The 12,112-nt window shown below is 47.2% G+C and overlaps 1 protein-coding gene across 1 annotated transcript; it reads right to left on the reverse strand.

Moving 5' to 3' along the window:
- Positions 1-1,795: 1,795 nt before the first annotated feature.
- dhrs3b (dehydrogenase/reductase (SDR family) member 3b) lies at positions 1,796-11,877 on the reverse strand. Its single transcript, XM_049023738.1, has 6 exons — positions 11,088-11,877; positions 5,531-5,674; positions 4,804-4,923; positions 3,839-4,077; positions 3,182-3,307; positions 1,796-3,081 (listed from the first exon to the last, which is right to left on the reverse strand). Exons 1-6 carry the CDS (start codon positions 11,280-11,282, stop codon positions 2,997-2,999), a joined length of 909 nt encoding a protein of 302 aa, XP_048879695.1. The 5' UTR covers positions 11,283-11,877; the 3' UTR covers positions 1,796-2,996.
- Positions 11,878-12,112: the final 235 nt, after the last annotated feature.

Raw genomic sequence — 12,112 nt, forward strand, 5'->3', positions numbered from 1 at the left:
TAACGATGTGACAAGCAGTGAGTTACCATGGGGATAATACAGCTTGCAACATCCCCCCCCCCAAGGGTCCTGCTTTCCACCTGTGCCTCTGGCCTGTGCAGCAGTCTGTCTCCTGGGATGGGGGGGGGGAGCAGGGTTCATGGCACGGTGAGCTGTCTATCTAACCCCCCTCCGCCCCTCAGCCCCCCAGTTTATCCACTTATTTGGCTAACCCTGCCCTGAACTCGCACAGCCCCAGCCTCCCTGCACCCGTCCCTCCCTTTCTTTGCAAGGCTTGTGCCGTCTCTTTCCAGTGCACATGCACTTGGGTCCCCACCAACTCCCGAGGCCCAAGACAGCCCCCTCCCCCCCACCCTCGAGGAGGCCTCTGTGCTCGGGTCCATGACACATTTTCCGTTTCGCAATGGAGCTCTCTCGGATTAAGCTAGAACCTCAGAAGGAGGTGACTTTTCCAAGTACCTCCCCCCACTGAAGTTAAAAAGGATAAGTACATCCAAAGTTTAAAGTTTCGACATCTTCCCTTGATTCCCCCAGTCCCACAGAGGGGTCACCTGCTGGGTCACATTGCTGTCCTCGCTCAAAGGGTGAACATTGGTGGACACCAGGATTTACAATTTGCTGACGTTCCAGAGCTCCTTGCCAACATGTCCTAGCCCTACATCTATGTGCCAGTTGTCCACGTTTGTCTCGAGGAGCTTCTGCACCTGCTCATATGTGGAACGCAATCCCAAGGCTTCTTTGATCGAGCTTCATGAGACGGGCACGTCCGTGCTCTGTGGGTGCATCCAGCGAGTCTCCAGATCATTCAAAACCAACATCCCTGTTGTCCGTGTACATGAAGATCTCCCTGGAGAATCATCATGGTCCTTTTCGAAATGTATGAATCACACGCGATTAGCAAAGCTGTTCTCTGCTGTTTATTTACATCCCAAAAAAGAAAAGAAAAAATGTGTTCAGGGTGTTGCAAAGAACTAGAATATCTACGCCAAAACATTCGCTTTGAAAAAAATCACAGGCCTACGGGGAATGTGTTGGACACTTTTGGGGTTTTTTAGATTTGAGGGCTTAAAGGGGAAGCACAAAGCTGTGATTTACCTCCGCTGGTTTGCCGGAGGACAGGGCCTGCCGCATTTTCCGGCAAACAAATGCTGACTTTCCTGTCCATTGCCCCCATCCCCTCCTTTGCCGTTTTTATGACTTCTTTGGCAGTAGGCTCCCCGCGTTCTCCCTCGCTTCCTGCCTTTGAAGATAACACATCTCCAGCTTAATAAGGTCACCTTTTGGTGTTAGGGCGCTGAGGTGCAGACCTGGCCCCAAAAGAATGCTAACAGCCTTTAAAGCAGCTAATGTTAAACAGGCATCCTTCCCGGTCTTTGCCTTATTTCCAGGCCGAGTTACAGTCGTGATTGATCTACCGAATAGATGTTTTACACAGCAAGAAAAAAGAGAGTCGATGAAATCTATTTCATATTCTTCACTCATGTTTCATACTTAAATACAAATCTCTTAATGTTAAAATTCTCCCAATCCTATCAAAGTCTAGGTGTCATACACGTGATACCATCTCTCACTTATTTCCTTTACCATCATACCGCTGTTGTGTTTCCTGCTTGAGTCCAACAAGCAAAAATCAATTTTCAGTGTTAACTGACTGAACTGGGGTCATGGTGACCCAGAAAACGCAGGTCTGAAGGCCGGGTGCTCTCTGGATGGGATGCCAAGTCATGTTTTCAAGTGCCTCTTAAGAATGCTTTCATTACCATACCCTAAGTGACATACATACATACAATGCACCTCAGTAAACAAATTTTATTGAGTCAAATCAGATTACAGAACAGCTTTGTCACAGAAGAAATCTTAATGTTTCCCTCAATACCATAACAAACATCCCTGCTTTTAAAAAATCCATTTTCTGCAATGTTCACATCACTGTCATTTCCCCCCTCCTGGCTGTGTTTGACCCACATACGTCCAGCCAAAATTGGTTCCTCAGCCACGTTGCGTCCTGTTTGGCCAGTTTGATGAGTGGGGGAGAGACAATCAATGCTTTGTCTATGAAATCAAGGTGCTGAGTGTCTTTTTTTTAGGTTTCAGGAACGCTTAGAGAACACCGGAAAAGGTGACAAGAGAACTGGCTGCAGACATAACGGAACTCTAAACTACACGCAAATGGTGGCCGGAGACTCCGTCGGCAGAAGAATTGACATCAGGGTGGGGACGTGACGTGTCGGAGGGGGCGGGCAAAGTGAACTGGGTAAACCCCCACTGTTTCCTGCCGCATTGAAGTTACCCCTAGACTGGCGCCAGTGGAGCCGTTAGACATCCCCCCCCCCCCAACAGCTTCCAGCATCTCTCAGGCACCCCAGCCAACCAGCTCGTGCTTTGTGACCCCACAGTCTGGAAGAGAGGCCGCTGGAAGAGAGTCTGTTGCGTTTGGCAGGGTCCCGACTGTCCGTTCCTCTCTGCAGTCATCCCAGGAATGCAAGTGGGGGGGGGGGGGATGGGGGGGGCTTCTAAAAACTACAATTACCTCAGCAGTTCGGGATTGAGGTGAAGCTAAAATGATATTTTAAAATAATATATTTCAAAGATTTAAGGAAGCAAATGCATTTGAAATTCTGAACTAGTCTTTTGTGCTCTGAACAGGCCTAACTTCTGTGGACTAAATCCATTTTCCGATCCGCCTCCCACAGCTGGCCTCTTCTGCTGAACACTTGCCCCTTTATTTTACAGGATCTGCACATGCTCACAAGCCATCAAGGTCAAGCTGGCGGAAAGAAGCGATCAAGACGCGGACATCTATGAGGTCGGTCACCCAAATTTGCTTAACAGTGACAGTGTAAGCAACTGGCGACCAGGACACCTCGGATGAAGACCCCCACTGCGTCCACTGGCCCTCCCTGTCCATCTCAAAGTCATAAGGATTCTTATGGGACCCCAGGCTTTTCTCCAGTGTCCCTGTCTTCACAGCCCCCGTGTTTCTGGACCTTTCCATGTTATGTCCGTCCTTTGAAGGTGTTCATGCAGGAATAGGTACCTGAGAACTTGTAAATTTCCTCAAGTGCATGTTGTGGCATGAAGCTGTTGAAAAGGGGCAAATGGGGAGAACAAATTAATCTAGAGCATTCTGAGTTTTGCATTTTAGACTTGGTCCTTAATAGGGTCCGCTCCACTTGATTACCTTTTCAGAAGGACGAGCATGCGCATGGTCCAGGGCAGGTAGACAAAGGCAGTGTTGGTCCTCATGGCATCCACTGTCCTCTGTGCCACCATCTCTGGCTTCAGAGGAGGGAACAACTGGGGAAAGCTGGATTAAGACAAGAGCATCATAGGTCAGAGGTCACCTCCTTGGGTGATTCATAAAGCTAAGTGTACCACAGATTAACAAATGAAATCTAACAATTTCTTGGGTCCAGACTCAAGTTGTGACACATTTTATCCTCGGTGTCCTGTACTGTGTCTCTAGATGCCATAAAAACAGGTGTGAATCACAGCTCACCAATAGCTTTTCTGAGATGCCTCATCTGTAAACTTAGGCCTGTGTCCTCACAAATAACATCTACTCTGAATGCAAACCCAATTCCTTCCATTCATTTAGGGGTTCCCAATCCAATGCTTAACCCATGCCCCAATGTACATTTTTGTTTTGTCTCACCATCAACCTCATTTTACATGTGAACTATTTGTAAGGCTCTTGATCACCTGGCTCTGGAATGCAAGTGATGCACTAGGCTTGGCTAAGGACTGAGTTTATAACCACAGATCTACATTTGACTTTTTGGCTGTGGTTTGCTTCTGCGTCACACTGCAAAGCAGAAAAAGATTTACAGAATCTTACCGCACTCTCATGCCTTGGAACATCTCCGTGTTGGTATGGAAGGGTAGAACAGTGGTGCAGGCCACGCCTGGACAGTCAAGCAGGCCCAACGTAAGGCTCTCCATGAAGGCCAATGATGAGGCCTTGGAGGTGCAGTAGTCAATGGCCCCAGGAATAGAGGAGAGGGACAGGATGGAGTTTATACAGACCACATGGCCTCTACGGAGCTCCAGCATCCGGGGCAAGAAGGCCTTCGTAGTCTGAGGATGAAGAGGTCATGGAGATAAGAGCTCCTGTACCCATAATGCCCTTCTGCCCAGAGATGGGGACCATGCCTTCGGTACAGGGAAACCCCGGTCCATCAAAGGCTTTCATTTCTTCGAAAAATGCCTCCTCTAAGCGTGCAACTCAAAGGTGGACGTTTGATCTAGTGTGAAATGCTGTAAGGCTGGGTCCCACACATATAAAAACTACAACCACCTCTCAAGATTTTCCACATGCCTACGCGTTAAAGTCATAGTCTGGCATCGCCCACCCTCCCCCCCCCCCCAACCCCCATCATCTCCTCGTATTCCCACTAAATAAAGCTGAGAAAACTACAACGGCTTCAAGGACCATCTGGTCACGGCGGTTAACGAAGGAAACCACTTCCTTCCATATGCGAGGCGTGTCGACTCAACACGTTAGCTCGCTCTCTGCCGAGAAGTGGGCCGGTTACAATAAAACGGTTTGTTTGAGAGTATGAGCTGGTTCCATCCATTTTTAAAATCTGGAATACTGTTCTGCGCTGACAACTTCTGTCTTGGCCCAAACATGCATCTCACTCATGGGAGAAATGTCATGTGATTAATTAGTGGGGGTGAGCCAACGGAATAGTTATGTAATCATAAACAGATTTATGTGTCGGCAAAGACCTCGTGTGGAAACACGTCCACCTCGTGCCCAGAGAGCGAAACCAGCAGATCTGTGACTGAAGAGAAACGTACCCAGAACTGTCCCAGCGTGTTGATGTGCTGAGACTTCAACAGGGCGTCGTCGTCACTGTCAATTAAACTTTTCCCATGAACCACTGCAGCGTTATTCACCAGGATAGTAATGTCCCCCACCTGGAAAATTCAGTAAAACACTTGATACAATTTTTCCAAAGAGATTAAGCAGTTTGTTTCAGTCCTTTAAAATAATATTTTGTTGCTAGTGGTGATAATATGTTTCTTTTTCCAATCTTATTAAGGTACATCGAAGACGTAGGAGTTAAGTCAGTTAAGAGATGTCATAATTTATTTCCACAGAAGTTCTCTCATGTTAAATTGGCTATGATTTTTTGCCATAATACTCAGATTAACTTCAGCATGGACACTGTGACCTCCATACAAATATGATTATGTCTGTTCATTCCCCAGAGTTACGATCTGGAAATGACCTTAATTTGGAACTGGAATCCAGGCGCAGTAACAGTGCATACCCAGCAAACTACTGCACCATCCACAATGTCGAAACAGTATAACAAATATAATATTTGAGATTTATTCTCAAACAGTCAGTCATGCCTGATTGTAATGAGGACAATACTTTACTTCAGTAAGTCCTTTACTTCAGTAAGTCATAAACAACACAAACAATTAACGTGCTAGGTAAACCAGTGCAATGGGCTGGTAGGCTTATATAGTGATAGTGATAGTGAGTTTGAGAAGTAGAAGATTGGAGAAGCCTCACCTTTTCCCGCACCACCATGGCCTGTCTGTACACCTCATCCCTGTTGGCCACATCGCACACAAAGTAGTGACACTCCGAACCCCCCAAGGTGACCTCCTCGCAGGTCTCCTTCAGGCACTTCTCAGTACGTCCCCACAGGATCACCTGGCGGGGGATCAGAGACCATGGTCAGTATAGCAAGCAGGAAATTTAGGCATGGCAAGTCAATTTACGCATCTAACCAAGGAAAGAAGCTAAGAGGAGATACAGAGGAGATGCACACAAGGACAGGGAGAACATTCTACACGTTTAACCTCCTAATATTATTATCTGCGTTTGCAGTGGTTCGGAGCACTTGAGGGTGACTTTACAGTTATGTGAGAAGTGACAACAAATGCTAAATTTAAGCCCTTCCATGGATATGTGGCACTGCTGCTAAATGGATGTCACATTCCCTGTATCTCAGTACCACATATGTAAATGATTCAAACACTGCATAACTAATATGCTGGGGTTAGTCGAGGGGCCAGTGGTAGGGCAGGTGGGTTGGGGCAGTTGTTTGCCAGTGTAGATTATCACCTTGCACAGAAATCTGGTCACGTGGGGCAACAAACAATTCTGGGATTAAAGGGGGCTTAGCTGAATGGATTTGGGCTGGGGGGGGGGGGGGGGGGGGGGTCATGGGGTAGTGAGGTGAAAAGGGCATGACCCCCTATGGGGCAAGAGGGGGAGGTAAGACTGGATGACTGGTCAGGGAGAGGTAATGAAGGCCTGTAGCTGTCATGCATTCGCTGGGAGATTAGAGAAGTCTGTCATCATGGGGACCGGGGGTGGGGGCAGTTTGTAACATACAGCCGTACACGTATCACAGGTGGGTCTGCCCTGTGCATTGGTGTCTCCCAGAAGCACCTGCTTGCCTCCATGTTTTACAGCCGTCATTCGTTTCCATGCCGACGCTTAACTCCCCAGATTCTGCCCAGAGAAGCCACAGATCTGCCATGCTAGCATACGCCGTGATAGCGGCCTCCTGTTACAGGTTCCTGGCTGTTAAACTTGTGCACACAGCTTTATAATTAAATACCCTTATCTTAGTTAACGGGCAGCTCTAACTGTTTGTTCAGGATTTGCATGATTACAGCAGGAGAAATGTGCTGCTCGTTCCGCAATGCTGCTCTCTAATCACCCTCTGCACTTAGAAATTCAGATTAAAGTTTATATGTCATGCTGACTAGATAACTGCATGCCAAATAAGTTTCTATAATATGTTGCAATATTTGTTGCATTATTTCTTTGCAATTAATTACATTTTAATGTGAACAACACAAAGTTACGTGTGATGACAATAGTGCCTCCCACACAGACCATGACACTCAATGGACAACCATAAGTTTGCAATTAAAGCTATTCAAATTACAATGGTAACAGAGTCATTGACTCCTCCATCCTCCAACTGCATACTCAGCGCAGGGCTGCGGTAAAACTGACACACGGATGCCTATTCATCAATTTAACTTCTAAAGGTACTTAATTGTCTGTTGATAAAAATTTTAAGAAATTATTCACTCTTGAATAAGTCATGGCAAATAATGTGAAAGCATTGTGAAGTTTCACATCTCCTTCAAGGAAGATTTTATTTGTGAATCGCTGCTTCAGTCCTGCTCCAATGGAAGCTCTCCCACCTCCCTGCTGAGCACCCCCATGGCACGCTGACACCAAACACCCCCCAACACATATACACAACACACACACACGGTCTCTCCCCCCCCCCCCCAGTTTATCCTGCCATGGCAGATCCTATTAACACTTTGTGGATGGATGGATGGTTCTATGTGTAAACAGACTGTTTTCCCTATAGATTGATAACCCCCCTCACCCCACCCCTTCCACACACACAGAGTTGTTTCAAAGCAGTCGTATCAAAAGCAGAGTTAACCCAGATGTCTATATGTTTCACTTTTTTGTAGCTAACGGCAACACTGCAAAATAATCAACAGCCTGGTGGTTAAGCTGCAAGTTTGCTTAACATCCACAGTCCATAAGCTGGAGGAATGAAAAAATAAGACGCATTAGGCGATTCATTTCCATTAAGGTGGTTTTTTTTCATAAAGCATATTTGTAAAAACTGGGACAAAACCTCATTTCTACCAGAAGTTCCATAAAAGGAAGCCTCCAGTTCCAGTGGGTTTCGCTGTTGAACCCTAGGGAGATGTACTCAAAGTGACCTTCTCCAGTACACACCTCCCAGCTGTATAAATGGGTGCGTGACTTTTCTTATAAACACAATTGGCCACTAATAAAGATCAGAGGAGGAACATGAAGAACATTACTGGACGGAACTTGGGTCGGCGAGCTCCAGGCAGCGCACGCGCTTTGGCTCCACCACCACCACCCCAGACCTTTGTTCCTGTTTGGGGTGGGGGGGACACAAGCGGTCTCTGACGGGATGGGGGGGGGAAAGAGGGCCATGGAAAGTTCATGAGTCAGGCGCCTGCTGCCGCTTCTATTAGCATGGAGACAATGGGGTCAGCTTGAGGTCAACACCCAGCTGGGATTCGCGTGCCCCCCCCAGCACCCACCCCCCAAACACAAAACCATCCATTTACATACTCACTCATTTCCTCATCAAGACACCATCAGCTGGATGCTTTCAGCCTGGGAGTGACCGCTCTCATTAAGCAAAAGTCAATATCGATACCGGCGTCTCATTAACAAAATAGGCTGGGTTCACACAGTCACCTGATTTTTGTGAATCAGGCTCTCAGGTGATCCCTAAATGGCACCGTGTGCGTTTCATTTGTCTATTTAAACAGGACCTGTTTGTACCTTTAGCAGGTAGCATCACTCTGGGGTCTGTCATTACCTGGGCTTCGGTTCATAAAGGACGTGGCAGCAGAAGCAGACTTCCAGTGTGTTACCTCCCCCCCCCCCCCCCCCCCCACACCCTATGACAATGAGCCTGGCAAATGGAAGGTCCTCCCTCCGCCTGCCCCCCCCCCCCCCCCTCCACTGCATGTCCACGGACTTCCGAAGCAGCAGCGATGACATCACCGCTGGCGGGCTGGCTGACCTGCCGCTGAACCCGGCTTTGGCGAGAGATCCTTTGGACCCCCCCCCCCCACCATCACCACCCAAAAACTAAGCCCACCCCTTTGCCACACCCCCAAGATACCATAAGTGTATAAGCACTATCAGTGGGAGGAGCCACAGTTAAGGGGCGGGGTTAACTGAATCCCAGTCTGATGCTGTAGGACACGCGGCAAAGTTGTTCACCCCCGAGCCCCCCCACACTCCCTGCTTGATCTCATCCCTGTAACTCCATGCACCACCAGCTACCTGTAAAGCAAAAGCACTCAAACTGCATGAAAAATAAAAAATAAGTAAGTAATCAGCTTTACATACCTCAGTGACAATAGAACACCTATTTACCGGAGCCAGTTTCCCTACAGCCATTGTTTAAATGTTAAAATATTCATACTGAAGATTTACCCTGGTTCAGTCGGTATCCAGCCCCAATCCAAATCTCAACCCCATTTTTAGCCAATATGACACCTATCCTACTGGCACCCCTTCTGGGGAGGGGGGAGGCTAACAAGGCAGACCCCCACAGCCTCTCGGCATCAAAAGGTCCGTCTTCACCTCCTCGTTAGCCTTAGCTGAAGTGTGAATGGTTCAGCTATCAAGACTGAAATCAGCCCACGGGTGCAGACCTAAAAATTATACTCGTCTGTTTTGCCATGCCACAGTGACCGTAACGTGTGACAATGGGACAGGAACAGGACTGGGACAGATTGTCAGTTACGTGTCACATTTATGTGATGCCACTGTTATACATTTAAAGTGAAAGTCTGTTTAACTGTGGTGTTTCAGCTTCAACCTCTGTCAGTTTAACATGTCACCAGTTCCAAAGCTTAATAAAAAAAACATTGCAACATGATTCCTTTCATTTCCTCAAACAGTTTCCCTTTGACGAGTTTTGACACACTAGCAACCACTTTCCTTAGTCTACTGCAGTTATGCTACTTGCTATTATTTTCCCCCGTGCATTCATCCATTTAATACCAAGCTGAGAGCCAGAATGTGTCCAGGCAGGGAACTCTCAAACGCAAAGATAAAAATCACGTGATATCCGGGTCGTTTTAACAGTGCAGAACATATGTAAACACACGCACGTGTGTATTATGTAGGCCTATAATTTATATGCACATTTGGATATGCATAAAACTATGCATGCACTAATTTCGGTGTGACGCTTGGCTACGTCTGGTTTACAGCCGCTTTTATCACGGAGGCAGGGGCGCCTTTTCATCAAGCGCTGGGGCAGAGCGTAAGAAAAGTCTGCTTCTATTGCGTCGGAGGTCGACCGATCTGGGGATGAAAAGGGGTCCTTTTCTTCCCCAAGACCTGCCCGCCGGTTGACCCAGGGTGTTGTGCAACCTGAACCAGAAACAGGAGAAGCTCGCTGGCCCACTCTTCCTGAAGGTCGCAACCCCAAACGCTGATATTTGCGAAGAGACAATTGGGCGTTATAAAAAGCAGCAGGACCGACAAAGGAAGCCGCTCTGAGCGTTTACGGACCTGCTGAATATTACATGATATGCTGCACAGTGGAACCCAAAGAAAGTCTTTAAGAGGGGTGTCTGTAATGAGAATCTCACCCAGTCATACACACGCAAGTTTTATCTTGAATCTGTGCTTTTTTTTTTTAGATATAACCGCAATCCTCCCGTTTCTTATCCTTAAAACGCACATAAGTCTCGCATAAGTGTTGCATTCTCCTTCCCAGAAGCGGATCTGTCTAATTCGCCCCAGATGATTATTTGAACTGATTCGTATTATATAATACCCTAAATGTAAAATACACGATCGTTTTATTGAAAGCCGTCCATCTTGTGAGCCCAAACGTTAGCTATCATCTGAGTTTTGAAAACAACCAGCTTCGACACCCAGGTCGGAAATTCTCCGGTTCAAAAAAATTATGTAATTCCCGATCTATGGGTGCGATCGCTGCTCCTGTTACTGGCTTCGTTACCGTCTGTAAACACTGCGGTTGTCGGGCATTTAATTTTACAGCTGATACATTCGCGGCGAACTAGGACCCGGTGTATATCTAATATACCTACAGATTTGAGATGAACGGTATGCGTGTTCTGTCCTTATACTACCATTTGGTTAGGAGTAATTGCGGTAATTGTCGCAAGCTGGGCAGAGACGCACCGCACATATAGCTTCCTTTTGGGACAGATCCACTGGCATCGCTATGATCTCCAAGGATCGGACTGCAGGGGCGTTTGATACACGTGTTACCTACCACCCTTATAAGCAACCCCGGTAACAGCAGTCAATAATCTGTAATACCTGCGATCGGCTACCTCTACTGGTTATAAAGCACCGCTTAGACCTTTTAGATGTAGTCTAGTTAGCAAAAACAAACTTAGCGCAATAAAATTACGCATATGTTAAATGGGGGTTTCCACTCCCTCCTTTACTCATGGCAACTTTCGTAACAGTCAGTATCACGTAATGTCAATAATAATTAAAACAAACTCCTGCCCCGTGTGAGCTAGGCGTCTTCGCTTACCTTTTTGACCCCTTGCTTGGCGAACTCCTTGGCCAGGTGGCGACCGATGCCCCTGCCCCCGCCGGTGATGAGCACCACCTCGCCGCTCAGGTCTTTGCGCTTGCTGGGCAGCAGAAAGCAGACGCCCGCCTTAATAAAGCAGTAAGCGATCTGGAGGCAGAGCAGCACTAGAGCGCACAGCGGCTTCACCGTCATTTTTAAAAAATTATATAGCCTATAATTAATTCCTCAAAACTGATAATATCCCAGAAAAGTTCAGACAGCTTTTTGCATTACTCTATACCCTCTACTTTGGTTTGGGACATAAGTCTTCAAAGGCGATTCTTCTTTAATATATATCGCTGCAGTATGCACTTAATCACTAAAAAATTGAATTTTTGCCTTTTTGAGTTATTTTTTAGGAATACTGGGAAAGTGAGTTTGCGGCTCTGCAGCAGGTCGGCAGCGTCCGAGTTAGTGCCTTACAAAGTGCCCCATGTCAAGTCGCGTTTTGCGTGCTCCTCATAATTTAGGGAACCGGACGGCGCTCATTCCCCTTTTCGGACACCCCCCTCCTCCTTAACCTCCCTTAAAATAACAGTCGGCGAATGTGATTCAGCAGCCGACGTTTCCTTTTTTAAAGTTAAAATTGGAGAGAAAGATACGCGTTATTGCCGCTGTTTTAAGATTCGGACTCTGTGTTACTTTTTTTTTCCTGAAGACGTTACCGATCCACCACGGGTCGCAACTCGGTGATCCCCTCAGTGTCTGGTAGACTTGGATCTGATGGGAGTTTTTAAAGGCCATTAATCCTGATTGACAGTTTAAGTGTCGGGGGATATTGCACTACCGTGCCGTCTGTGGGTGGTTGTTTTTCGGTTCCCTGTTTCTCCACCCCCCCCCGACCCCCCCCCCCCCCCCCCCCCATGCAACAAGCGGACACTGCATAAATACCCTCACCTTTTTCGATGTTTGCGAAGGACATTTTTCGTCGTGAGTGTCACCTGACTGCAAGACAATCCTTGAAGAAATTGCCTCCCATTTCG

The sequence above is a fragment of the Brienomyrus brachyistius genome, chromosome 8 (assembly GCF_023856365.1).
Source record: "Brienomyrus brachyistius isolate T26 chromosome 8, BBRACH_0.4, whole genome shotgun sequence".
Lineage (NCBI taxonomy): Eukaryota > Metazoa > Chordata > Actinopteri > Osteoglossiformes > Mormyridae > Brienomyrus > Brienomyrus brachyistius.

What these genes read in the sequence shown, in the direction of transcription:
- dhrs3b (XM_049023738.1), bottom strand. Translation starts at nt 11,282, where the DNA reads ATGACGGTGAAGCCGCTGTGCGCTCTAGTGCTGCTCTGCCTCCAGATC. An exon ending in ACACGCTGGGACAGTTCTGG is followed by an intron (nt 4,078 to 4,803) that starts GTACGTTTCTCT and finishes CTTCATCCTCAG; the next exon opens with ACTACGAAGGCCTTCTTGCC. An exon ending in TTCCAAGGCATGAGAGTGCG is followed by an intron (nt 3,308 to 3,838) that starts GTAAGATTCTGT and finishes GTCTTAATCCAG; the next exon opens with CTTTCCCCAGTTGTTCCCTC.